Source organism: Heterocephalus glaber, unplaced genomic scaffold (assembly GCF_053883595.1).
Source record: "Heterocephalus glaber isolate CG9 unplaced genomic scaffold, H.glaber_assembly_v1.0 deba00001466, whole genome shotgun sequence".
In the NCBI taxonomy this organism is placed as follows: Eukaryota; Metazoa; Chordata; class Mammalia; order Rodentia; family Bathyergidae; genus Heterocephalus; species Heterocephalus glaber.
Window position 1 is genome coordinate 1155958 of NW_028258313.1, and position 27680 is coordinate 1183637.

Genomic DNA, 27680 nt, shown 5'->3' on the forward strand with positions numbered 1-27680 from the left:
TATCCTATATCTTTTAACTAAAAAATATAATCATTGATATTTGGGATTATTATTATACTGTATTTACTTAATCCTGTCATTGTATTGTTATTCTTTTAGTAATTTCTTTACTTTTTCATTTTTGTCTAACTGTTCTTCCCATTAGATACACATATTCCTTAGGGATCTTTGTTTACAGCCTCCTTGTCTCTGTCTAGCATTCCTTTAAATATTTTCTACAGTGCTACAGAACTTCTTTTGGATTTCTTTGTCATTGGCAATCTCTATTTCTCTGCCAAATTTAAAGAGTAATGATTTTTTAGGGTATAGAAATCTGGGTTCAGAAGTGTTTTCTTATATCACTTGAAGACTGGATTCCAACCTCAACTGGCCTGTAAGACTTGTGCTGAGAAATCTGCTGTTATTCTTATAGGTTTAGATTTATAAAATACATGCTGTTTTTCTTGAGAGTTTTTAGTATTCTCTCCTTGATTTGAAATTTTGGAATTTTGATTATGATTATGAGAAGTTTATTTGTGTTTTTGGATATTTGGGGTCCCCTGTGTCTTTTATACTTGAAAATTGCATTTTTCCTTTAGAAATGTTTTTGCAGTAATTTCAGTGAATATATTTCTATAACTTTTGACTATCTAATTTCCTTTATTCTTATAATTCATTTTTTGAGTCATCAAGCAGCTGTTTGATTCAGAGCTGAAAGGTTTCAGGAGATAAAATATTCTAAATTCTTTCTGGAGGGGTGAGTGGATAAGAAGACCAATTGGTAGTTCAGGAGGGTGTTAAGCAATTTCCATATGTTTGTGGGGATTTTGCAGTTTCTTATGTTTTTGATCTCCAATTTTATTTCATTATGGTTTGATGATATACAGGGGGTAACTTCAATGCTTTTACATTTACTTAGACATGTCCTATGAGCTAGCATGTGGTCTATTTTGGAGAATGCCCCATGTGTAGCCAAATATAATGTGTATTTTGATTTTGGGGGGTGGAACACTCTGTAAACATCTATTAAGTCCATTTGTTCAATAGCTTGGTTCAGTTTTAGAATTTTGTTGTTAATTTTTTGTCTAGATGATCTATTTGTGAAAGTAGGGTATTGAGGTCCCCCATTACAATTGTATTAGTGTTTATTTGGTTTTTCATGTCCATTAATATTTGTTTTTTATAGTTGGGAGGATTTGTATTTGGTGCATATATATTTATGATTGTCATCTCTTCCTCTTGGATTGTTCCCTTCACAAGGATGTAGTGACCATCTTTGTCTCTCTTAATTAATTTTGGTTTGAAATCTACTTTGTCTGCAAATAAGATTGCTACCCCTGCTTTCTTCTGGGTTCCTGTTGTGTGGAGAACTGTTTTCCATCCTTTCACTTGCAGTCTATGAGTTTCTTTTTGAGTTAGGTGTGTTTCTTGTATACAGCATATTGCTGTACTTTGCCTCTTAATCCATTCTGCCAGTCTATTTCTTTTCATTGGTGAATTGAGTCCATTAATAGTGATGGTTATAACTGATAGATATTGACTTATCCTTGTCATGATGTTTTACTGTTTTTGGCTCTTTTGTTTCTTATTTTTCCCCCTTTCCCTTTAGTGTCTTACCTTGCCTGTTGGCTTCCCTCTGTTGGGCCACATGGAGTTGAGACCTTCATTGTCTTTTTCTAGGATATTGCTTAGAAATTTTTGGAGTGCTGGTTTGGTTTTCATGAAATTTTTCAAGTGTTTTTTGTCGTGAAAGTATGTAATATCCCCATTGATTTTGAAAGAAAATTTTGCAGGATACAACAGTCTAGGTTGAAAGTTATTTTCTTTTAGGGCTTGAAATACTTCACTCCAGGCTCTCCTTGACTTGAGGGTTTGTGTTGAGAAGTCTGCTGTGATTCTGATAGGTTTTTCTTTGTAGGTAATTTGTTTCTTTTCTCTAACTGCTTGTAGGATTTTGTTCTTCTGTTGGGTTTCTGGGATCTTGACTATTATATGTTTAGGTGGAGATTTTTTTGATCATGGCTAGTTGGAGTTCTATATGCCTCACTTATCTGTATGTCCAGTTCACTACCTCTGTCTGGGGAGTTTTCAAATATTACTTTTGTGTACAGTTTTTTTTATGTCAACTGTACTTTCTCCTGATTTTTCATGGACTCCTATCAGTCTTATGTTATTATTCTTTGCATCATCTAGCAGCTGCTGGATTGATTTCTCTTGGTCCCTTACTATTTTGAAGAAATCTCTGTTTTCATTGTCCTTCACCACAATCCTGTCTTCTATATCTGATATTCTATCTTCAGATTCCCTTAATCTGCTATGCATGCTTTCAAAGAAGATTTTAATCTCCTGGATATCTGTTTGAATGTTTCATGATTTCCATTTCTTTCTTATGGTGGGCATTCATGACTTCCAGCATATTTCTGAGCTCATCTATTTTTTTATCTGTTTCTGTTCTAGAGCCTCTAATCATGTCTTTCACTCTGCTCACCACCTCTGTAGTTATCTTGGAAATTATCTATGTTTTGAATTTTTCTAGGTCCTCATTCACCCCTCTTGGTCCTTCCTGTGCTATCAGTTCAGTGGGTCCAGGTGGTTAATTGTCAGACTTTTCTGCCTTGTTTCCCCCAGAATTTACCCTTCATGGGGTGGAAGTCTGACTTTGTGCCTTGCTTAAATGTCTTCTCATTTTTGTTTTTGGTACTGCCCTTGGTTTAATTCCTGGGTTGATGCTTTGAAGTTGCTTATTGTAAGTGCTTTTGTTCCTTGTAATTAGAACCCTTGTGGAATGACTGCTTCTCAGAGGTGTCTTCCAGATATAGCTGGTCTTTAGGTTTTGAGTCTCTAATGACTCTGAGGCTATCTCATTTTCATTGTACCAGGAAGGACAACTGATAAGAGCAATCACAACACCTCAGCCCAAGTGATATAATCAGGAACACCATAGCATCAAGTACATCTTAGTAAATGACAATTTGTGAAAGTTATTAATCTATCACCTTTAACTGTGTGAATTAAATCAAAATCTAGGGCCAACCCAACATATGTTTATAGTGAATAAACTCTTCAATATAGCAACTTTACCCTTCGGGATGGGGAGTTAGAAGGAGTTGGGGAAGGAAGGATAGAAAGGCAGAAGGATAGGGGAAGCTTAGCAGTGTGGACAGAGGACATAGGCAAGAGAAGGAAAAAGAGAATAAAAGAAAAATAAAGAAGAAATCCAAATTAGAGCCAGAACAGGAACAAAAAGGGAGATGAAGAACAATGTGGGACAGCAAGAGAGTGAGTGTGAGAGAGAGAGAAAGGAAAGAGAAGAGAAAAAAAAGAGAAAATAAAAATTTGAAAAGAGTAGGAAAAAAATTAAAAATAAGAGCAAAAAAACAATAATAATAATAATTTTGAAAATAACAAATAAAAATAAAATGAAAATGAAGGGCCTCCTTCAGGGTATGTCTCTGCTGTCACAATAGACAATGTGGGTGGCAGTGTGTAGATATGTCAGTGAGTCTCAGCAAGCCAGTCACAGACCCATGGGATTCAGGCAGATTTCAGGCAGCAAGTCCCAAGTTGAGCTCCCTGTCCTCCTGTAGTGTTGAACTCTGCAAGCTTGTACTGCAGGTTCCAGCTGCCGTTCCCATGAAGATAGCCCAGGTTCCAATAAGAGGTGATGATCCCTCCAACTTACCAAGTATGGTGGTCTGGTGTCCCCTGTGTCTTCGTAGTATGGAACCAGGTAGTGGTGCAGCCAGGAGGCCAGGGTCGGGGTGGGGGGGTGTGGTGTGGTCCTGCAGGCACCTCAGCGGCTAAGTGGGTAGCCACTGTGGGTGTGGCCAGTCATAAGTGGTCTATTTTGAGGAAAGCTTCATGTGCTGCTTAGAAAAATGCGTATTGTGTCATAGTAGGGTAGAACACTCTGTAGATATCCATTTGTTTGAAGGTGTGGTTCAGCTCTGATATTTCTTTTTTGATTTTTTGTCTACTTGATCTGTTTGAAATTCCCCATTATTATTGTGTTCATGTTTATTTGGTATTTTCTCTCCAGAAGTGCTCATTGTATGAAGTGAGGTGTGTTGTGATTGATGCATGTATGTCAATTGTTATCTCTTCCTGTTGAGTTGTTCCTTGAACTAATATGCTGTGACCTTTTTGCCTCATCTGATCTGTTTTGGCTTGAATCACACTTCGTGTGAAAATAAGATTGCTACCCCTGCTGCTTTTGCGGTCCTGATTCACTGAGTATTGTTTTCCATCCTTTGTTTTTTAACTTAACAGTGTTTTGGTTATTCTTTTTCTGTTTCCATATGAACTTTAGGATTCTTTTCTCTCATTCTGTGAAGAATGTCAGTAGAATTTTGATGGGGATTGTATTGAATCTGTGGAATGCTTTGGTTATATGGCCACTTAAATAATATTTATTCTGCTAGTCTATGAAAATGGAAAATCTTTCTATCTTCTGGTGTTTCCCTCAATTTCCTTCTTCAGTGTTCTAAAATTTTCATTGTGGAATTCTTTCATCTTCTTGTTTGTATTTGGGTTTGTTTTTATTTTTATTTATTTATTTTTTTTGTTTTGGTTTTTGTTTTTTTGGTACCAGGGATCGATCTTGGAACCTTGCACTTGCGAGGCAAGGGGGCAGCACCACTGAACTAAATCCCTGGCTACCTTCTTGTTTATATTGATCCTTAGATATTTTGTTTTTTCAAGCTATTGTGAATTAAATTATTTTCTGATTTCTTTCTTATATTATTGGTGCATAGAAAAGCTATTGACTTTTTTGTATGTGTGCAATACTGTACCTTGCACTTGCCAGACAGGTTCAGTGCCACTGAGCTACATCCCCAACCCAGCTATTGACTTTTTAATGTTGATTTTATATCCTGCATCTGGCATTTTAAGACTTCATCCCATGCTGGGATTGCAGGATCCTCTTCCAGGCTCTCTTCACATCATTATTTCTCAGGGTGTAGATGAGTGGGTTGAGCACTGGGGTGATAATGCAGTAGAAGAAGGACATGAACTTGGCCTGAGTGCTATTGGCTGGAGGCTGGAGGTACATGTAGATGGAAGGACCAAAGAACATGGTGACCACCAGCAAGTGGGAACTGCAGGTGCTGAGTGCCTTGTGCCTGCCTTCAGCTGAAGGTAGCTTCAGTACAGCCCTGGCAATGAGAGTGTAGGAGATGAGCACCATCAGGGGAGCCAACAGTACAAAAAGGATGGCTCCAATAACCAGGGCCAGCTCATTATCAGAAGTGTCCCCACAGGCCAGCTCGATGAGCACAGGCACCTCACAGAAGAAGTGGTCCAGGGTGTGCTGCCCACAGAGGGGGAGCTGGATGGTGAGTGTGGCTTGAATCAGAGAATTGGCCAGGCCACTGGACCAGGAGGCAGCTGCCATCTGCACACACACCCAGGGACGCATGATGAGAGTGTACTGGAGGGGCCGGCAGATGGCCACATAGCGATCAATGGCCATCATGGCCAGTAGGATGCATTCAGTGCACCCTGTCCAATGAAAGAGATAGGCCTGTGTGATGCAGCCCCAGGCAGCAATTGTCTTGTCTGGTCCAGAGAGGTTGGCCAACAGCTGAGGCAGAATGGTGCAGGTGATACAGAGGTCCAGCAGAGAGAGGTTGTCCAGGAAGAAGTACATGGGTGTCTGGAGTCTGGGGTCCACCAGGGAGAGGAGGATGATGGAGCTGTTCCCCACCAGGGTGAGGAGGTAGGAGACGAGGACCACTGCAAAGAGGGGCCTCTCCAGCCATGGAAACTCTGAGAAGCCCAGCAGGACAAACGTGTTGGGAAAACTCACATTTTCCCTTTCCATGGCACCTGCATTATAAATGCCTAGAAGGAAAGAGACAACATTTGACGATTTGCAGCATTTTTCAATTTCAATAGTTTCACAGCAAAAAAACTCAACTTTTCACTTTATTTGGGTCATAAAAATTCTCATAACAGTTCAGAAAAGTTCTTGAATGTGTAGATAATGCTATCTTACCCTGTGACTTGAAAGTCAGGATAAAGGTGGAAAAAGACAGGATGAGAAATTCTTTTTTTTTTCTTTGTAGTAGGGATGGAACTGGGACCTTCCACTTGTGAGGCAGGGGGTGGCACCACTGAGCTAAATCCCTGGCCCTGAGGAGAAATTCTACATAGAATTGAATCCATTGAACTAGTTATCTATTTATATGAGGATATCTCTCTGTCACTTTCCGTCTCCTCAACTCTCCCTTTTTAAAACTCCCACTTCCATTCGCTGATTGTCATGTCCTGTAGTCCTGTAGAGAGAGCCGTGTGGTCCCTTGCATTCAGGGCACTGATTCCAGGACTGTTGTGTAAGAAGACTCTGCCTCACATTTCCTCTCAGTCCAGAAGGGTCAGGAATCCTGGGTCTCAGTAGGACTTGGTGGAGGTTGAGAGAGGCAAAGTGCCTCACTGTGGCTGTGAATTTCTGTGGGGGAGGAGACCATCAAATGGGGTCCTTCTGGGGAATGAAGTATCACCACTCCCATTTTTGCATTGGAGAATTCACGTAACATCCTTCTCTACTTAAACAACTTTCAAGCACACTGCTGAATCATGTTGGGTGCCTTCACATTTCTTTTTTTTTGCTCCCATCACCACTTTCCATTTTACAAGACTGAGATCAGGAAACAGTGACTCCATGCTCCCTCTCCAACTGTGGCACTCACCATTCCCTTTCATTCTCTAGTTTTGGCTTCTGTAAATAGCTCAGAGAAATAAAACACTGTCTTATTTGCAACATTGTGTTGGCTTATTTAACACAGATCAGCAGTCCACAAACTTTTTGGCACCAGGGACTGGTTTGATGCAAATGATTTTTCTATGGACTGTGGTGGTTGGGGGTGGGTTTGGGATGATTTAGGAACATTGTATTTATTATGTACTTTACTTTCTATTATTATTATATTATAGTGAAAAAGTTATAGAGTGTACCATAGTGCAAAATATGTAGGAGATATGAGTTTGTTTTCCTGCAATTGGAGAGTCCCATCTAGGAGTAATGGGAGACAGTGACACATGGAATGTATTGCTTAAGTCCTGTCTACTCCATAATCTCAATTTGCTTGTCATCATTGGAGAAAACCCTCCTCCACAAACACAGAATGTTGGAAATGGAAGTAGGCTTTTCCATGTTTTGTGGTAATTTCAGGCTATTCCACTTTGACTTTAATTCAGAATGCATGGTAATTTGAGGTTTTTCTCAAACATAATGTTAAAGTCACCATCATTTGTGATCTCAAGCAGTTGATCTTCTAGCAGGAATAAAGTTGTATCACCCAGTGTATTCATGAATAGGTAATGGAGCCATTCCTTCCCACCCAGATTGGGGGTCTCCTGTGCTTGGGAAGCAATTCTTGAACTCTTTTGATAGCTAGATAGGTGATCATGAACAGGATGGCAGAAAGAAGGCTCTGGCTCCTTTTCTTTATTAAAATTTCTGCTAACATTTGAAACATGTAGAAAAATCCAATGTTTACTCATCACTCCCTTGATTCAAGTTTGGATTTGATTGCAATCACTTTATCTGCTGACTTAAACACAGTTATCATTCTCTCCTGAAGGGACAGATTTGAGTTCATTGAGCAGGTTGAATATATCACATGAATAAGCAAGTTTTTGTACCTGAGTGATGTCACCAAAATGTGCTACTGGTGGTGGTTGTTCTTCTCAAATTTCTAGAGCAGCTCTTGTAGCTCAAAACCCCTGGCCAGTGATCAACCTTTAGAAATCATCCATCTTCTGTGTATAAGATAAGGCATGTGTCTGCGTCCTCAGAGAGCTGTGAGCACAGATATTTGGTAAAAGTCTGTACTTTAATGTGATTGTTAATTTTATCACTCTTGAAAAACACTGTTTAGTTCAGGTGACACTGTTGGGCTAGCCAGCCTTTCTCTGATCACCAGGGCATAGACTCACATGTACAAATGACTTCCTTGACACAAGTACTGAACCCAAAAAGCCAGGCAGTCATGGTAGCCCCTCTGTTCATGCATACCCCAGTGAAATGACTAGTTCAGTTTTCCTGCTACATACTCATTCAAAAAAATGTGTAGTTTTGCAGCTGCAGTATTGGTTGGCAACAAAAGTGCACATGACATATCTTTATGTACATCATCCTGAAAAATATATTGCACAAAAACAATCATTGTTGCTGTGTTGTCACCATCAGCAGACTTCAACCTGGATTGAGCACCAAGTGACTTATTAATCCTCTCTAAATATGGTGAGTCAATATCCTGTGCTACTCATCAATCTGTCTGTAAATGATGCTAGCTAAATGAGGAACACATGCCACCATCTGAACTGCAGCCTGACCTTAAAGTTCATGACAAATGTCTTTGGGAACAGGCAGAATCAACTCATCTTTCTCAGCTTTAGTAATGTACTCAGCTACTGAAAATGATCCTCTCAGTGCAGACACATTTGATGAAGTGGTACCTTCTGCACCTGCTGTTCTTCTTTGTGCTCACATCATTTTTTTTGTACTAGGGATCGAACTCGGGACCTTTTCCTTGCAAAGCAAGCAGTGGAACAACTGAACTAAATCCCCTGCCACATTTCTTTCTTTTGAATAATTCCAAACCCTTGTTTTTAAAATTAGAGTGTATGGATTCCATGTGGCAAAGCAGTTTTGAAATTTTCATTATGTCCAACAGGTCCATGTGTCCATCCACTTTTCTGCAATCTTATTCTCTGTTCTTCAGACTTGACACTTTCAACTGTCCTGTCCTCAAGTTTGCTGATTCTTTCAAATGTGTGTTCTGCCTTTGAATTTCTGTACAGACTTGTTAGGAACAATACTATTTTTCTTTATGTTTAAAATGAAAAGAGACAGGAAATAATCATTGCAAATTCCAACTCGCCTTATCTTGGAAAGTTAATTCTAGAATAAAAACTGTAAATGTGTAATTTGAATTATGACCTGTGTTTAATTTCTAAGGTTTATAGATATTAAGCCATAATATTTTAATTGATTTGCAAAAGTTTACAGTCATAGAAAATTACTGATAATTTGAAAAACTTCACTATATATGAAGGGAAATATTAAAGAACAGTTGTAAAGTTGAAAATACAGAAGTGTAGGATTAAATATTCACTGTTTCATGATTAACACTGAGCAATCCAGAGAAAATGACTAAATAAATGGCCCACAACGTTCTATGAAGGCGTGATCAGCAGTATTGAGATCCTGGAAACCACCATGGGGACAAAGGCCAGATACACTCTTGAGACCTTGACCTGATACTCATTAAAACCATGATGTGTGTTTCCTTCTGAGGCAGTTGGGACTTAAAAGCTTTTTCTAAAAAACAGAAACTGCTCACTTGGTCCTATGGAGGTATAACCAGCAACTGAAAGCAGTACAAAGCTTGCCCTTCAGTTGTTCCTTCCTTTATTACTTAAAACTTTGTGTCAGATGGCTTTTTATCTCTCACATTGGCATGTTAGCCTTATAGAGAGTGTCTGTCTGCAAAGGGCAACACAGGGTTGAGCATCTCTACATTTATACAACCCACCTCATCCCTTTCAAGACAGAGGGTACTGTGATAAGAGATTTACAGGGACATTCCATTATTGATGAGTGCCAGAAGTCTCTGTCTTTGCCTTAAGCCAACCATGGAATATAGGAGAAACAAAGCAGACAAGTAGAAATGAGTATCTCAAATAGATTGGATGTCATCCTCTAATGCTAAGGACTTCTCAGCAACCATTGTAAAAAGCCCAAACAGACAGTGATCAACCTGCCCCTAGCCACTCACAGGGCTTGTATCAAAACTAGCTCATTCCTTTGTTTGTGGACCAGGCTGATCCCTTTCATCAGAGCTGTGCCTTCTTCAGCTCCTCAACTTAAAATCCCTTTCCCATTTTCTATTACTTTCTAACTCTGCCTAGTAAATCAGCCTGTCTCTCTCACTGACCCTTTCTGAAATGCTTTTCTATAATGAGACATCAAGAACCTGTCTGGGTTGAGTTGAGGTCCACATCTCATTTTGGGGTGGGGGATTCATTGGATGCTGTCCAGTGAGAGTGTCAAATTCGGGTTAGTTGTAAGCAAAGGTGAAAGATGGGATGATTTGGAGAATGAGGATTGGATGCTGGGTGTGGGCACTGTGTATATGGGTATGGGTGTGGAATAGGTCAATGGGCAGTGTTTTCATGGACAGTACTTCACTGTAACCCATGTTCTGCCCGCCCACTCAGTGACCCTGAAGGTGTAGTGTTGGGGAAGTCACCATCTTGGTTATCAACCTACTTGCACTAAAATATTCCCTTCTCAGAGTTTGGAAAAATCTCAGTGGACAATAGCATGCTTGGGAACAGAAGGCATGAGGAAATCAATGGTTTCTCCATTCTAGAAAGGGTTGTGTTTGTGAATAAGAAATAACCAAATAAACAAAAACAAGCACAACCACAACACCACACAAGATCCTGGGTCAGAGGAAAGAAGTTTTTTTGCTCAGGATTAAATACCATTTCCTTATCCTAGGATAAGGAGCCTGTGCCAAGGATCCTTCATTCCTAGAGTCTGGACCAAGATTGCCCCAGCCTACACACAATTTGCACTTGATCCATGGGGCTGTATCATGGGACACACATGTAGCCAGTGCAGAGGAAGTGAAGCAGATTTACTGGGCAGGCAAGCAGAGGGCAGAGTTTTGTCATGTCAGAGCCAGAGTCCCCCGAGCCCCAGGCCTGGTCCTCCCCAGCCTTCTGAAGCAGAGCTAACCCTGCAGTGGGAGTCTGCTGTACCCGAGATTGCTCCACTGGAGGAGATGGGAACCTTGGTCAGGGAATTAAACCTATGAAAGAAGTCTGACAGTTTCCTTTGATCACACAGGGAAGGAAAACAGATTCTTGGGGAAACCTGAGAATTTGTTCCTTACTGGAAGTACAGTCTAGGCCATGACAGTCACAGAAAGTCCACATTCTGTACTGCTGAGTGACATCTGGTTTGTTTGTGACTCCAGGCCACATCTTAAGTTGATCTACTGGAGTGTTGTGAGGGGTCTCCCCAGAGTCAGGTGTGCCGTGGGGCGCTGGCTGCGAAGGTCTGGGTGTCATTGGCAGCAGCATCACCACACAGCAACAGTACTGTTCTCGCCTTGGGTTCGCACTTGGGAGAGAGAGATGTGAACGTCGAAACATTCTCACCAGGAAAGGTATATAGATACAACTAACCGGGTCCATTGTGTATAAAGAAAATATAATACTTTTTTCAAATTTTGTTGTAAGTGTAGATTTTAAAATGTATGTATTTATGATGAAGAGAACAATATTTGGGGGCACATGTCAATTGTGAGAGGGTTAAATGTAATTAGTTAAATTGTGTTACCTGACACAGTTGTTTTTGTGGTGAGAACACAACATCCAATTGTTAAACTGTCCAGTGTTACAATATGTCACCACCCATCAGAGTCCCCGTGCTGTATCACAGATCTCCTCCCTCCTGCTTTCTGGGTGGCTGTGACTCTGCACCTGTGCCCTCTGTCACCCCAACCCTGAGGAGGCCACTGCCTAGGCCTCTGGCAAACAGCACCCTGCACTTAGCCTCTAGGAGATTAATGCTTTCACCTCCACATGTGAGTGAGAGCAGGGAGTGTTTATCTTTCTCACCTCACTGCTGCTGGAGGGGCTGTTCTAGAAAGGCAAAGAAAAATGTTGCCAAGAATGTGGAGAAAGGGAAATGCTGTTGGCGTAAATGTAAGTACTGCCAGTATGGAAGTAGGGCTAGAGCTCCTCAAAGGATTTAAAGTAGGGCTTCTATATGACCCAGAAGTCACACTCCCAGGTACTTATCCACAAGAAGTGACCAGTGTGTGTAGACACATCTCCACTCCCCCGGTCACTGAAGCATTGGTCACTGCAGTTAAAGTACGGAATGAACCAGTTTCTAGCCATGGATGAGTTGGACAGATAATGTGGTAAATGTAAGCATCAAACAGAATCCCAGCTTAATGAAGAAGCAGATCCTGCTCCCAGTGCCAGCACAGGTGCACCTGGAGTTCATGACATTAAGTGAAAAACCAGGCACAGCTTAGCCCAAAGTTTTCAAGTGTTCTCACTGTGTATCAACAACATGACAACTGATTCTCTTTGGGTCACCAGCATTTGAGAATTAAAGACACTAACTCCTCCTGAAGGCAGGAAGGAGTTCCTGGCCAACTTCTGATTTCCTCCTTGCCACCTCTGACTCACTGCTGGTCACTGGGATGGTCCTATTTCCAGATACACCCAGCCTCACCATTCCTCAGTGTCCCTGGCTGAGGATCCCCAGGAATCCCAGCCCTCACTTTATCATTCATTGTTTTGAAGCCCACAGGGACCCACTAAACAGCCCCACTTTTGGGCAGGTTGTGTGACATTAGCTGGCCTGAGGGACAAGGGGGTCCAAAGCAGCACATTGTGCCCAGTACAGATAAAGGAGGAAACCCAGACCTCAGGGTGTGAACCACTTCAATCACTTATTGGGTCTCAGACCCAGGACACAGGGCCTCCATGTGGAGAACCAGGCACAGTGTCCTGCTGCATAGCCTGTGCCAAGTGACACCAGAACGGGGACTTTACATACCCTTCTGCCAGCCGGAGTCCTGAGTTACCTGAGTTAGGTTGGAGCTTATCTTTTAAAAGCTTTTGGTACCTTTCTTTCTTTCTTTTTTTTTTTTCCAGTACTGGGGATTGAACTTGGGTCCTTGTGCTTGTACAGCAGGTGGTGAAATCACTGAGCTAAATCCCCAGCCCCTTTCTTAAGTGATTACAGCCCCTGAGGTTAACACTGATTGTCTGAAAGGAGCAGAAGACACCTGGCAGTTCCAGAATCAGCTCTAAGAGAACTGGTCAGGCAGCATCACAGCCACCCCAGCTCCCAGAAGCCCAGGAGAAACTTCTGCACAAAGCACACATTAGTCTCACACTCAGGGCAGAGGCCTGTGTGGCACCACCTGCCTTCTCCCTGAGAGTGTGAAGCTCTGTGTATTAACTCTGTGCTACAGTCTATGTGTACTTCCGCACGGCAGCCTATATGTGGACTGAATTCCTTCATGAAGGCAAAAAAAAATGAGGGACAGTGGGTGTTGCCCATGGTGTCTGTCCGTGTCTTCCTGGTGACAGTCATGTGACACCCAGGCCCACCTCTGTTGAGACATCTATGGTGTCCCATGCCTCCCAGGTCCCAACCCCATCCTCTGCACTGCTTGCTCCCCCTCCTGGCCCTTGCCCAGCTGGCTTCTCCCTCTGCCTCCAAGCTGACCTGTGGAGAGTACATGTCCTGTGACCCCTGCACCAGAGTGGGTTCTGCTGTGAATCCTTCCTCAGCATCCCTGACTCTGTCTCCTCAGGTTACTGTGAGTTCCTGCACATTTGCAGTTTCTTGGTTGTCTTCTCTTCTGCCCTTGAATGTTTTGGGAGTTTGACCAGAAATCAAGTCTCCTGCCTTCCCAGCACCTTGTTTTGGCCTGGAGCAGCTATTTGATAAACACACAAATTAATGTCTAGAGTCACTGGCAAGTGACATTTCTTTCACTTGTCAAGAAAACTTTCCATTTTTGGCCCCAAATTTTGCCCAACACTCTGAACTTGCTTGAAATTTAACTTTTCCCAAGCTGTTTGTCTCTGTCACCTTCTAGAGTACAGAGCTACACATTTTATGTCCTGCTTTGCTGTGTTTTACCCAATGCCCCATGCAGTGCTTCATGCTTACTGCAGGCATGGTGTGTGTTAGGTTGATTATTATTTTCTCCCCCTTCTGGGGTCTTTTGCTATTTGTTCTTCTTTTGCCGTGGACTTTTGAAAATGTTTATAGTTTTCCAGCCTTCATCCTTTCTGGACCTGAAGTCTTGTCTGGTGACAGAGGGTTGGGGGTAATAATTAGGTTTGAGAAGATTTTCTCCTAGTCATTTCATTTCCCTCCTGTGATTTTACTGCATGTGACCAAGAAGAGCCCACCCTCATGAGGTAAATAAGAGACTCTGCACTGTGGTTCTCCATGGAATTCACTGGAGGAGAAAGAGAGAATCTCCTGCTCAAAAACAAACTGGCTCTAGTCACTCACCTTGAGGTGAAGAAGGAAGAGACTCATGAGGGAGAGGGCAGCAGTGGACAGTTGGGTGGCTCTAGCAAGGTAGGTTCTCTTCAGATGCTGGGTTTCCTGGAGAGCGAGGTGGGAGTGATCAGAATCCAGACAGGAGAGAGGGTGATGAGCAGGGGGCTCCTGAGGGCCCCTGGCTCAGCTCCTCTGAGACCTGAGCCAGTGCAGGGAGACCATTAACTCAGGGCCTCACGAGTAGAGATGAACACTCTACAGGGAATTTCCCTCTGATTTATTTTTCTGTAGGATTGTCTGGCTCTGAGAAATATGCCTGAGGGAGGTGACGACAAGACCCTGAAACAATAAGCTTATCATACAGATGGATGGATGTGCAGACTGTGGCCACACCATGCTGTTCCCATGGCTCTCTATGAATGATTGTGTACAGGGCAGACTGATGCCACCCCAGGGGAATTTTTCCTTTAAACTTTCATGGCTTATTGCATTCAAAGCAGTATACTGTATGCAGAAATACAACAGTACTGTAGAAAATGGAGATGGTCTTTAGCTGGTTAGATGTTTATTTTCCTTACAGGAGAGAACTTTATGGCATGTTATGAAATACTGCATGTGCCAATGACATTTTTCTTGAAGTGTGCTTCCTTCATCATGTGAACATGTTACCCACAGCATTGAGAAAAAGAACCCTCAACTGATTGGCAACATTTTGGTGACCACAAGGAGACACCTCCTTTTTGAAGGTCTCCAGGAGTAGGACAGACATCAGTGATGACTGATGGATGAGTAAGTAATGGGTCCCCAGGCCCATGCTTCAGTGTCAGCCACCACTGCTCAGAGCCCCTCCTTGCCTTCCCCACCAGAGTGCCTCCAACTGCCCTTCTGTTTTCTGTTCTGTACCTGACTTCTGTTTCTGTCTTAGCCTCCTTTTCCTCTGTCTCATTAGACAATTTTCTGTTTCCAGCTTATGGACTCCTGAAATTTTAACAGGCTTTCCACCCAGATCTCCAATCAGAATTAATTGCTTTCATAATAGTGATTTTAAATTAGAAATTTGAATTGTGGTTGTGGTGGATTAACTAACGGTCAACTTGTCATGCCCATCTGGACTGAATCAGTGAGGTTCTGTACATCAAAGACCCACCTGAGGATCATTGCCAACAATATAAAAAGAGAACTGGAGGGAAAGATCAGGGGCTGTTGATTTTCTTGGAAAAGCTTGCTGCAAACCTGGCTTTTTTTTGTCATCTGAGGAGCTTGAGTCCTCGCTGCCTCTGGGAATGGTTTCTGTTCTTGTCAGGAGAGCTCTGATCTTTACCATGAGCAGCACTTTCTAGCTCCAGTATAGATCCCTCATCCTGGTGACACCAATCCTTCATCCTCCAGTGCAAGTTTTCTAGCCTCCACCATGGGCCTTTGAGTCTTCCATGTGCAGAGCCTCAATACAGACAAGCAGAAGACATTGCTGTGGGCTCTGGTTAGACTCATGGATGGCATTGCTTTGGACTCCAGGCCTTCACCTGGACTTGTGCGGGACACTGCTGTGGGACCCAGGCCCCTGGCTCGCATCTTTGGGTATTAGTGTATGGGTAGGTCTCTTGCCCTCCTTTGCATGTGACTTCTTTTTTTTTTTTTGGTTCTGGGGATTGAACTCAGGATTTTGCACTTGCCAGGCGAGAACTGTGAGCTACATCTCCAGCTGCACTTGAATTTTGGATAACTATTGTAAAATAATTATAAAATTATTATAAAATTAGAAATTATAAATGTATATATTATAAAATTATAAATTGTTATAAAATAATTCTACAAATTATATACCCTGTATTAAATCTGTTTCCCTTGTAAACCCTGACTACAACAGTGCTTTCTGTGTAATTGGCCTATATCTCCTTTATAAAGAGTCCCTCTGCGCCTTGAACATAAAATTTTGCTGAAATTAGCTGTTGAGCTAGGGAATTGATAAACTAGTTTTAGGTGCACACCAGTCACCCTCAGGTTAGTGGGTTATAAAGAATGATCCTTAGGGGCCAGGGATTTAGCTCGGTGGTTTTACCACCTGCTGCGCAAGCGCAAGGACTCAAGTTCGATCTATGGTACCAAAAAAAAAACAATTAAAAGCAAAAAGTATGATCCTGATCCCTGTTCACAGGTTTATGTCTGCTGGGAAGCTGGAGAGAAACCATTGTGTATTTTTCCATGAGAGACAGACACCCGCAGTGGGGCAGGCTGTTGCCCAGCAGACCTGCCTTGGTCCCCTGCAATTAACTGTGCACCAGACACATTGCGCCTCTTTAGCTCTTGAGGTAGGGTTCCATGGTTTGGTTTGGTGCCTTTGTTTCAGGCTACGGGGCTTTATTATTTGCTGGTTTTGTGGAGCATTGGATCATGTCCTGCTGAAAACTGATTTTTCTGGATAAGGGATCTGAGTTCTTTAGATGTTCTTGTGTTTGATTTATAGTACCATCTCCTCTGTATCATTCTAGTGTCTGTAAAGGTGATTTGTTACCTGAATTCTATTTCTGACTCTGCCTCTTTTTTTTTTTTTTTTTTTTGATACCAGGGATTGAACTTGGGACCTTGAGCTTGTGAGGCAGGAAGTAGTACCACTGAGCTAAATCCCTGGCTCTTTTTTATTTTTATTTTTATTTTTATTTTTATCTTGCAAGACATTTTCATTCTCTATGTTGTGGTCAAGGACACGTGGTTATTAGTATTTTTTTCAATAATAGGAAAAGGTCAAGTTCTCAGCTATTTCTGATGCTTGAAGTTACATAAAAACAAATATACAAGAAGCAGATTATAAAAATTATGAATGAGGATTGACACTGATAATTTAATACAGCTTCATTTAAAATGACACCATTCTAAGTATGAAATATATTTGACACAATGTACAGAAATATTTTGCAAAGCCTACTTGTTATCTGCTGTAAAAGACAAATCATTTTTAAAAAGCTATCAACACATCTTAACTTTAATCTCTTCCCATGATACAAAGTCAACTAATGTCAATATCAATTCTTTCCCTACAGCTTAAGTGGGAATGTCCACACAATTGCCATAATTGGAAATTAGTCAGAATTGAGTTCCTTGAAATTGATTTTTCTAATTAACATTAAAACTGTAGCTCAGTTTACTGCCACTACCAAGTTCTTTCTCTTATATCTAAGGCTAATCCACTCAAAGGAAGGGACTTTAGTTGTAGTTCAGCCAGCTAAGTAATGGAACTATGCAACAATCTCTGGTCACAGTACTCAACAGCCATGAAGTAGAAGAATATTCTCAAGATCAAGATATACTTCCTTTAAACAAGGAACTATGTCCTTTGGCAATGCTGCAGGAGTGCTTTTCATTTGCAGATGACAGGATTTTCCAAAATTTTATCTAAGGACTTTACAAAATATTTTGTATGTGTATCTTTCAGACTTTGTTTCCAAACTTCCAGAGAATTGTTTCCCTTTACAAAATAGCACTCTGCCAACTACAATTTCCCCTAAAAATTTTAAAATTGGCTAAAGCATGTGCAGTGTAACTTTCATTGACTTTCCCTACACCTATAATTTATGTTTTGATAGCTCCATAAGGTCAGATTCTTGTAAAGATTTCACAACATCTTTTATTCTCTTTACGAAACAAAACAAAAACAGGAGCAGGGAGCTGAAGCTCCTGTCTTCCCCCAGTTGCAAGATCCCATTACAGTGATCCCTAAACCTTTACCTATGGTTCTTCCTGAATAAAGTCTGCCTTATTTTCTTTTAAAAAGAAAACAAAATTGGGAGCAAAAATAATAGGGAAAAATTCAAAGGGGAAATTTTTTCAAAAAGCAAAGATAAGAAAATATGTGCCTCTTAATTTGAAAGAATTAAATTCATACACTGAAGATAGAAAAGTGGTACGAAGAGAAAGATCATTAAGTAGACAAGCCAGGCATGGTGCCACTCACCTGTCATCCCAGCACTGGGGAGGCTAAAGCAGGAGGATTGTTGTGAGTTCAAGGTCAGCCTAGACTACAAAGCCAGACCTTGTCTCAAAACAGAGAAAACAAACAAACCAAAAGAAAAGACAAAAGCAGAAAGTGGTGAACCTCATGGTAAGCCTCTCCTCATTGTGAGTGCCCTCAGGAAAGAACACTGCAGAACTCACTGACTGAGAGTCAGAGATTCACCTTACCCACATAACATTTTACAGTTGGTTTTCTTCTACATAAATATAGTAAGTTGAATCTACAGAAAATTTATATCCACCTCTTTAATCTCAGAGTTTTACCAGGTACAATTAAACTTTATGTATGCAAATGTAGCAGTTCTTGCCTCTGTTGGGAAAAAGATTAGTCTATCCTAAATCCCTAATATGATTCAGTTATCTATTTCTTATTTCCTTATCACCAGACTTTTTCTGCTAAGCTCTTCCCAGAGCCCCAGAAAGAGCTGATTAATGATTTTTAGAGCAAGTTATATCAAATTTACTATATCATACAAAAGAGTATTAGATCCAGAAATAAGAGCATGATTGCTAGTTGTATGATGAACTACTTCAAAGGCACTATTAAGAGCTCCAGAAATATTATCTAACTCTGAGTGTTTTAAATATATTGCCTCAATTTATGACCCTCTGCACCTCTGCAGTGTGGATCCAGGTAATGGCTCGGCACAGCCTTGGGGAGGGGTGAGCAGTGGGGAGGTGCTCCTGGCACCCTTTGCAGCTCACCTCCTCATCTTTGACAAAGGAGCCAACCACCCTCACTGGAGGAAAGAGAGCCTCTTTAATAAATGATGCTGGAAAAACTGGATTTCAACCTGCCACGGATTAAAACAAGACCCCTATCTTTCACCATGCACTAAACTAAAATTGAAGTGAATTAAAGATCTAAATATTAAAACAGAAACACTAAACTTGCTGAAAGATGAGTTAGGTAGAACACTCAAAGACCTCAGAATAGGAAAAGACTTTATGAACAAAGCCTCAGTAGCATGGTAACTAGCACAAAGAATCAACAACTGGGATGTCATATTATTAAAATGCTTCTGCACTGCAAGAGAAACCATCAACAGAGCTGAGATAACCTACAATGTGGGGGAAAAAATTTACCAGCTATTCCTCAGACAAAGGTCTTCTATATAAAATATATAAGGAACTCAAAAAAATCAGACCTCCCAAATATAATGAAATAGTCCAAAAATGGGCCTTTGAAATGAACAGACATTTCTCAGACAAAGAAGTAAAAGCAGCAAATAAACATGAAAAAATGTTCAACCTCACTCGTCATTTGAGAGATGCAGATGAAAATAACACTGAGATTCCAGCTCACCTCGGAAAGAATGGCTGCTATCAAGACATCAACCAATAACAAATGCTGGCAGGGTTGGGTGTAGAAAGGAACCCTTCTCCATTCTTGGTGGGAGTGTAGACTGGTCCAACCACTGTGGAAACCAATATGGAGATACCTCAAAAAACTAGGATTAGAGATCCAATTGGACCCAGCTCTTCATCTGCTGGGCATCTTCCCAAAAGAATTAAAAGTATAATATCACAGTGATATATGCTCATCCATGTTTATAGCAGCACAGTTTGTAATAGCTAAAGCTTGGAAACAGCCCAAGTGCCCATCAACTGCAGACTGGATAAAGAAGATGTATTTTTTTAATTAAAAAATCAGCCACAAAGAATGAGAAACTAGAGACATTTATAACTAACTGGAAGAACATTGAGGCCATACTCTTAAGTGAAATAAATAGGACACACACGTGTAAATACCAAATAGTTTCTCCAGTGTGAAATACTAAAAGTGTAAGTAAGGATACAAACGTATAATTGATAAGTGATTTGTTTTTGTTTTTGTTTTGTTTGGTACCAGAGATTGAAATCTGGCCCTTGCGTTTGCAAGGCAGGTGGCAGACCACTGAGCTAAATCCCTGGCCCTATAATTGATAATTGAAGCAGGAACCAAAGCTCTAAAGAGTAGGGGAAGTGAGAGAGGTAGAGGAAACGAAAGAAGAGGGGAAAAAAATGTGAGAAAGGGAAAAAATGGAAATGAAGTCTTTGTAAATAGGGAAGGGTGGAGGGGGTGAAGGGAGGGCAGGGGAATGGGGTAAAATAAGAACCAAGATACGTCATGGAAAGGTACAAGATCCCAATGATGAATGTAACTGTATTGTATACTTAAAATGTATCAACAAACTTAATAAAAAAATATAGTGCCTCACTTAACATATACAACAATCCATACTTTCTTTTTTGCATTAGGACGAATTGTAATTGAAAGAGCTTCAGTAATTTACCTAAGATCAGCTGAAGCTTGAACCCAGTCCTGTCTGACTTTAGTATGCTCAAATGGTTAGCTATTGCACAGCATATTACCACTTAAATCTATCAACAGGCAGGTGTTCTAGAATAGTAAATTATGTACCTTCGAGAATTGATTTCTGTAATACAAAATTCTCCAGTTGAGTAGGTGATTTAGAGGAAAAAAATATATGTATCAATAATGCATTTAAATTGATTCTATATCCTAATAATTCCTAAAACTGGAATTGTCATCTTTTTATATTTGTAAAGGCCTTTGAGGAAAAAACATTTTATTGACTTATTATCTATACCTGACCAACATCTATGAAGATTTAATTCTCCAAACTAGCTTGAAGGAAAGTCACTTAAAAAATCCAATGTAATTATATACCCAAGGAGAAAAAGGTTCAGTCTCTCCATAAAAATGTATTTCCCATTTCTTTGCCACAGAAAATTACTCTTTGTAAGTGAACAATAGCCACCAAATGTGCCCATGTATTCAACTGTCTGCTACAAAGCAGTAATTGCAATCTTCGACCTCCTGCCTAGTCCACTGCACTGTGGTGTTATAAAGTAAAAGCCCATTACAAAAACTCAAGAACATGCTGTTATAAAAACCAGTAAACATAAATAAAATGATTAGAGCCATAATTAAGTCATTTGTGAAAATCATCACAGTAGCTAATCAGTTCTTAAAAGACTACAATTTAAAGGAAGAAAGTTCCAGCTTAAGACTTGATTGGTGAGTGCAAGACAATGCTGAAACACCAAGGATGTCTGTGAGTTGAGGTTTTCCTGCCTGAACTACAGAACTTCAACAGTCAACATGAAGATCTGATGAAAGTCTTCTTGAAAAACACTTTTGCAGTTACCACGCAATTCCATGCTTACTGTTGCCAGTCTTACTTTACCTTGAGAATTCACTCAGTAATGCAATTAAGAGTAGAATTGGCCAGCATATGTACAGCGGGATTCCCATTGTGTGTCAACTGGCTGATTTCAAGAAAAAAATGCTCTTGCAGTTAATTGACCTTTGTAATGATCCTTGTTTTACAATTACTGCTACTGCTACTTGAGGTTGGACCTTTGCAAGACATAGGTTAAAAGGAATATTCGCAGGATTTCAATGCGGCCTTTTTTTGCAAAAGAATCCACTCTGGGACGACTGCCTCCATTATGGCAGTGGCAGCTCAGAAAAGCATATAGTCTCCTTTACTAGCTTTTTTTTTTTCTTTTTCCAGTGACCTTGCTCTAGAACCACAAAGAGGTTAGTTCCTCTCAGAGGACACCTTAGGCAGGTGGCAGCTAATCATGGATCACAATTTTCACCAACTTTCCTCACCTCTTTTCAACTGTTACTTCCAAAGCATGAAGAAACAAAAAATTCTTGCAAAAGGCAAATGATGATTTTCTAAATGACAAGAATATGTGTGCTGCATGCTATTATTTATTATTTATTATTTTATGCTATTATTTTATTTATTATTCACCATAGAAGGCTGTGCCATCAGAACACTGGCCACGTTCTCCAGCGATTGCTTCCCCAATCCAACGCAGCTGCCACCATGGTCTCCTCAGTGAGGAGGTGAGTGCTGCATTCTGGCAGCAGACCCTGGGGCCAGCACACCCTGGGGCCAGCAAATCACCATCGCCACCCCAGAGGATCATGGGCTCCAAAGTTGTACTGCCACCATCATTGTGCAACATCTTGGCTTTGGCTAGGGTAGACGAGCAGCTGACAGCTGGAGAGTGGACTGCTGCACTAGGGCAAGGGCTGCAGTAGACTCCTGGCAAAGCCAAAGGACTCCTGGTATTGTAAAAGCCTCTCCACTCATGGGACAAGTTAATTAAAATTTCCTGGTTTTAGGCAGACAGTACACATGCACAGTAGAGTGAGTTGATGCCAGCAGCCCCGTTGAGATTTCAAGATATCTTCTGGGAGGCAGAAGGAGACCATGAACAGGGTTTTGCCAACTCTTAGACTTCTGCAGTAGAGCAGGTTGTGGCAATGGTGGACCTGGCTTGACCACATGGATTGAGTGCTGATCATGGTGCACAGGTTTAGTTCTTGAGAGAACTTGCTCTAGGGCTTGGTTTGGACCATTGCTTCAAAATATTGGGCTTTACTGACTTCTTGTTCTGGGAAGTGTTGGGTCTTTTCCTGGATATGGATTTCTGGATACAAGACTGTGTCTCCTCTGCATTGATTTCTGCCTCAGTGCAGGTGATTTTTGAATTGCTTTGGACTGTGTATTTTTCTGGTAAAATATTGGTTCTTGTATTTGTGTTTTGCTGAATATTGTTGAAATTTAGTCTGTTGTTATTGTCTTTCCTTTGATTCTGTTTAGTAGAGCTATTTTTCTTAGAGATATTGAGGGTATGTTGTATGAAAGAGCTTTTGTATTTGATATTTGGTTGCTGTAGCTCTCTTATTCCAGGTAATAACCAAAAGGTTAGCAAGGCTTTGTTTGTTTGTTTGTGTTTTTATGTTAAATCTGCTAAAGGTCCTACTGGACATGGGCAGTACAGAGCATATTCCAAAAGATTTACCCTTAGGAGGTCTTTTAGTTAATTGTGTTAAATTTAAAGATGATGGTGTAAAGAAAAAAAGGCTTATTTTCTTCCATAACAGAGTATGATGTGAATATAAATTAGGAATTCTGGCCCTAGAATGGGTGTCTGAATTATAGTAACACTTTCCAGCTAGATCTGTTTTGTACAAGGGAAGGGAAGTATCAGTTTATCCCTCACATCCAGGTTTTGATGAAGCTATTTTTTTATGGCCACAGTTTCTAAACCCTGTAGGCTCACAACACAGACAGAATCCTTCTTTGAAATGATTCCTTGCCAACAGGTATCCACACCTCCACTGAACTCAGTGTGGGGCTGCACAACGCATGATGTGGGGCCATCCTCTGCCTTTTGAGCCAATTGATAGCCCCCACCCTTTCCCTCTCAACCAAGTAGAGGCCCTTCCACCTCTATGCTTACCAATACCTGCTCCATCAGTCTAGTAAGGACTGATAACAGGAAACAAATCAACACCTCGCTTCATTCAGGGGAATCTGTTCCCATCACAGGAAGTTTTGAGGGGATGAAGTAGCTATCAGACTGTGTGTTCCTTTCTCAGTGGTAAATATGTCTCAGTGTAAAGAAAAGCTTATTAGGTGTTTTGAGGATCCTGGTGAATTTAGAGATTAATTTCTTCAGTTGATCACATCTTTTGTTCTGCCTTGAAGGAATTATTATCCTTCATTAACTCATTAGTAACCTCTGCTTACTTATTATCCTCCTGATCTGAACAAACATCTTTTTTGCTGTAAGGTGTTCATCTTTTGGTAAAAAAAATTTTTCAGTAAATATTAGTATAATGGCTGGTGAAGCAGTGATAGGTTGTCAGCTTCATGCCTTGGTGTTCAGAGGCCTGGGGAAGACACAGTCCCCCATCAAGATGCTAAATGATACCAGGAAATTCTAACCATAAAGGAGGTGGAGAATTTTTTTTTTATCTTGTATTACAGCAGGAATGGGAAGGTGACAAGTTACACCTATCAATTATGTTAGGGTCAAAGAGATCATGTAAAAAAGAAAGCATACTCCCCCTGTGTTTTAAAATCACTTATTAGAGGCTTTCTTAATGTGTACTAAAACCAACCCAGGGTCATCAGCAGTGAGAGCCCTAACAGACATGCACTGTATAATTCATTCTATCCAGATATTTGAAGGAAGTTACAAAACTTGTTTCAGAACCTAAAATCCCACTGTCAAACTTGGTAGAAGAGGCCTTCACAAGTTATAATAACCAGAACCAGCCAGTTAAAGATGGATAAGAGAAAAATGTATAGCTTTTGGCTGATTTAGTTCAACAATCAGCTAAAGATAGCTCCTCCACAATTTCTTGGCAAGATAGGGTAGAAATCAGTGTATGTATTTTCATAGAGATGGTAGCTGGAGATAAATGTCTCAGACAACTTAGACATGATCAGCAGGACAATATCACTTTGCAGCCAGGACCAGACATACTCTCCTGAAAGGGAGAATGAACACTTGGACAAAGAGGTCTGAGTATCTTCCAGGTTCCAATCAGAAGACATCACCAGGCCAAATCACCCTGCTGCAGACAGGCAGGTCTGCCCATGCCCTACCGAGGTCCCCACTTGCACGGAATACTCAGAATCAGCCCGCTGCAGACAGGCAGGTCTGTGCACACCCTACCGAGGTCCCGAGTCACGAACTGAATCACACTGCTGCAGACAGACAGTCACCTGGTTCCACACTACAGAGACGCAGAGGACACCAGACAACCAGACCAAGGTACTGAGTCACATTGCTCCCAGCCCAGAGGTAGGGGCTTCTGAGCAGCCATCCCACTGCTCCTGGTACAGAGGAAGGGGCTTCCTGGTCACCATGCCTCCAGCTGCTCCCAGGCCACAAGAAAGGGCTTTTGAGTCACCATCCCTACCACTGCTCCTGGCCCCTGTCCCACCTCTCCCAGCTCAGAGGAGGTAATCTGTGCAGGTGCTAACAGCCCCCTGCCCCAGTTGAAATGAGAAAACACGTAAATAAGTCTCAAAACCAGACTTCCAGATCACCTACAGCAACCCCAAAGGGAAATGAGATAGAACACTCTGATACTCAACCACCTGGACCCACTGAACTGGCAACAAAAGGGGATCTGGAAAAAAGGAAATCAGAAATAATTTCTCGGATAACAGGAGAAATTGTGCCCCTAGTGCAAGACATGATTAATAAATCTAGAGAGGAGCTCAGGAACATGATGGAATCCCAACATAAGAAACAAATGGAATCAATAAAACAGATGCAAATAGATTTCCAGGACATGAAAAACTCCACTGAAAGTCTACATAGCAGAATAAACCAATGTGAGGACAGAATTTCAGATATAGAAGATAAGATTGCAATTAGTGACCAGGAAAAGAAAAATTGCTTCAAAATTATAAGGGACCATGAGAAATCAATCCAGCAGCTGCTAGACGATGCAAAGAAGAATAACATAAGACTGATTGGAGTCAATGAAGAAACAGGAGAGAATGCAAATGACATACAAAATACTGTTTACAGAAGTGATGGCAGAAAACTTCCCAAGCAGGGGAAAAGAGCTTGACATACAGATAAGTGAGGCATATACAACTAGCCTTGATCAAAAAAAAATCTACACTTAGGCATATAATTGTTAAGATTCCAGAAACACAACAGAAGAACAAAGTTCTCCAAGCAGTCAGAGAAAAGAAACAAATCACATACAAAGGAAAGCCCATCAAAATCACAGCAGACTTCTCAACACAAACCATCAAGGCAAGAAGAGCTTGGAGTGACATATTCCAAGCCTTAAAAGAAAACAGCCTCCAACCCAGATTAATGTAAACTGCAAAACTATCTTTCCACATTGATGGTGAAATAAGATACTTTCATGACAAAGAGCACCTTAGGAACTTCATGAATACCAAACCAGCACTCCAAAGAATTTTACACAATATCCTAGGAACAGACATTGAGGATCACAACCCTAGGAAGCAAAGCAGAATGAACCCATCTGGCATGACAAGAAATTAAATATAAAGGGGGAGAACCCAACGAAAAGAAAAAGTCATGGCAATGACAAGTCAATATGTTTCAGTTATAACCATCAACGTTAATGGTCTCAATTCACCAATCAAAAGAAATAGATGGGCAGAATGGGTCAAGAAGCAAAATCCAACAATATGCTGCATACAAGAAACACACTTAATTCAAAAGGAAACTCATACACTGAAAGTTAAAGGGTGGAAAACAATACTCCATGCAACAGGAACCCAAAACAAAGGAGAAGTAGCTATCCTCTTTGCAGATCAAGTAGATTTCAAACCAACACTGATTAAGAGAGATGAAGAAGGACACTACATCCTTGTAAAGGGAAGAATCCAAGAGGAAGAGATGACAATCATAAATATCTATGCACCAAACACTAGTGCACCCAACTATATAAAACAAATACTAATGGACATGAAAAGTCATATATGCACTAATACAACTGTAGTGGGGAGACTCAACACCCCACTGTCACAAATAGATACATCAACTTGACAAAAAATAAGTAATGAAATACTAGAACTCAACAGAACTCTTGAACAAATGAACTTAACAGATATTTACAGTCTTCCACCCCACAAAATCAGAATACACATTCTTCTCAGCTGCACATGGGTCATTCTCAAAAATAGAGCACATACTCACACATAGAACATGTTTAAGTAAGTGCAAAGGAATTGAAGTTATCCCCTGTATATTATCAGACCATAGTGGGATGAAATTGGAGATCCATAGCAAAGGAAACTCAAAAATTTTCATAAACATGTGGAAATTGAACCACACATTTCTGAATAACCAATGGGTCACAAAGGAAATTAAAGAAGAAATCAGACAGCTCCTTCAATTAAAGGACAGTGACAATACAACATATTGAAATCTATGGGACACAATGAAAGCAGTCTTACGAGGGAAATTCATAGCAGTGAATACGTATATTAGGAAAGCAGAATGAGCCCAATTAAACAAACTGATGCTGCACCTCAACCTTCTAGAAAAAGAAGAACAAGACAACCCCAGAGCTCATACAAGGGAGGAAATTATAAATATCAGAGGAGAAATCAATGCAATGGAGACTAAGAGAATGATACAAAAAATCAATGAAGAGTTGATTCTTGGAAAGAATCAAAAAAATTGACAAACCCTTAGCCAACTTTATCAGAAAAAGGAAAGAAAAGGCCCAAATCCATGCAATTAGGAATGAAAAGGGTGAAATTACAACAGACCCAGCAGAGGATCATCAATACCTACTTCCAGAACCTATGTGCCAATAAGATGGACAACACAGAAGAAATGGACAGATTCCTAGATACATAGGAATTACCAAAGCTGAATGAAGAAGACCTAAAAATTCTGAACAACCCAATATCAACCAATGAAATTGAAAACATAATTAAAAACTTAAGAAAAGCCCAGGCCCTGATGGCTTCACTGCTGAATTCTACAAGACATTTAGAGAGGAACTGCTGCCACTACTCTTTAAACTCTTCAATGAAATTGAAAGGGAAGCAATACTCCCAAATTCATTCCTGGAAGCAAGCATCACCTTGATCCCCAAAGCAGAGAAAGACCCAACTGAAAAGGACAACTATAGGCCAATCTCACTAATGAACATAGATGCAAAAATCCTTAATAAGATAATGGCAAACAGAATGCAGAAGATCATCAAGAAGATCATACACCCTGATCAAGTGGGAGTCATCCCAGGGATGCAGGGATGGTTCAATATATGAAAATCAATCAATGTAATACACTATAT

The 27680-nt window shown here is 40.7% G+C and overlaps 1 protein-coding gene across 1 annotated transcript; it reads right to left on the minus strand.

The window, feature by feature from the left end:
• Positions 1-4867: 4867 nt before the first annotated feature.
• Positions 4868-5803, minus strand: LOC101696658 (olfactory receptor 2G3-like). Its single transcript, XM_013069235.1, has one exon. The coding sequence runs from the start codon at positions 5801-5803 to the stop codon at positions 4868-4870; it is 936 nt and encodes a 311-aa protein (XP_012924689.1).
• Between the last annotated feature and the right edge of the window lie 21877 nt (positions 5804-27680).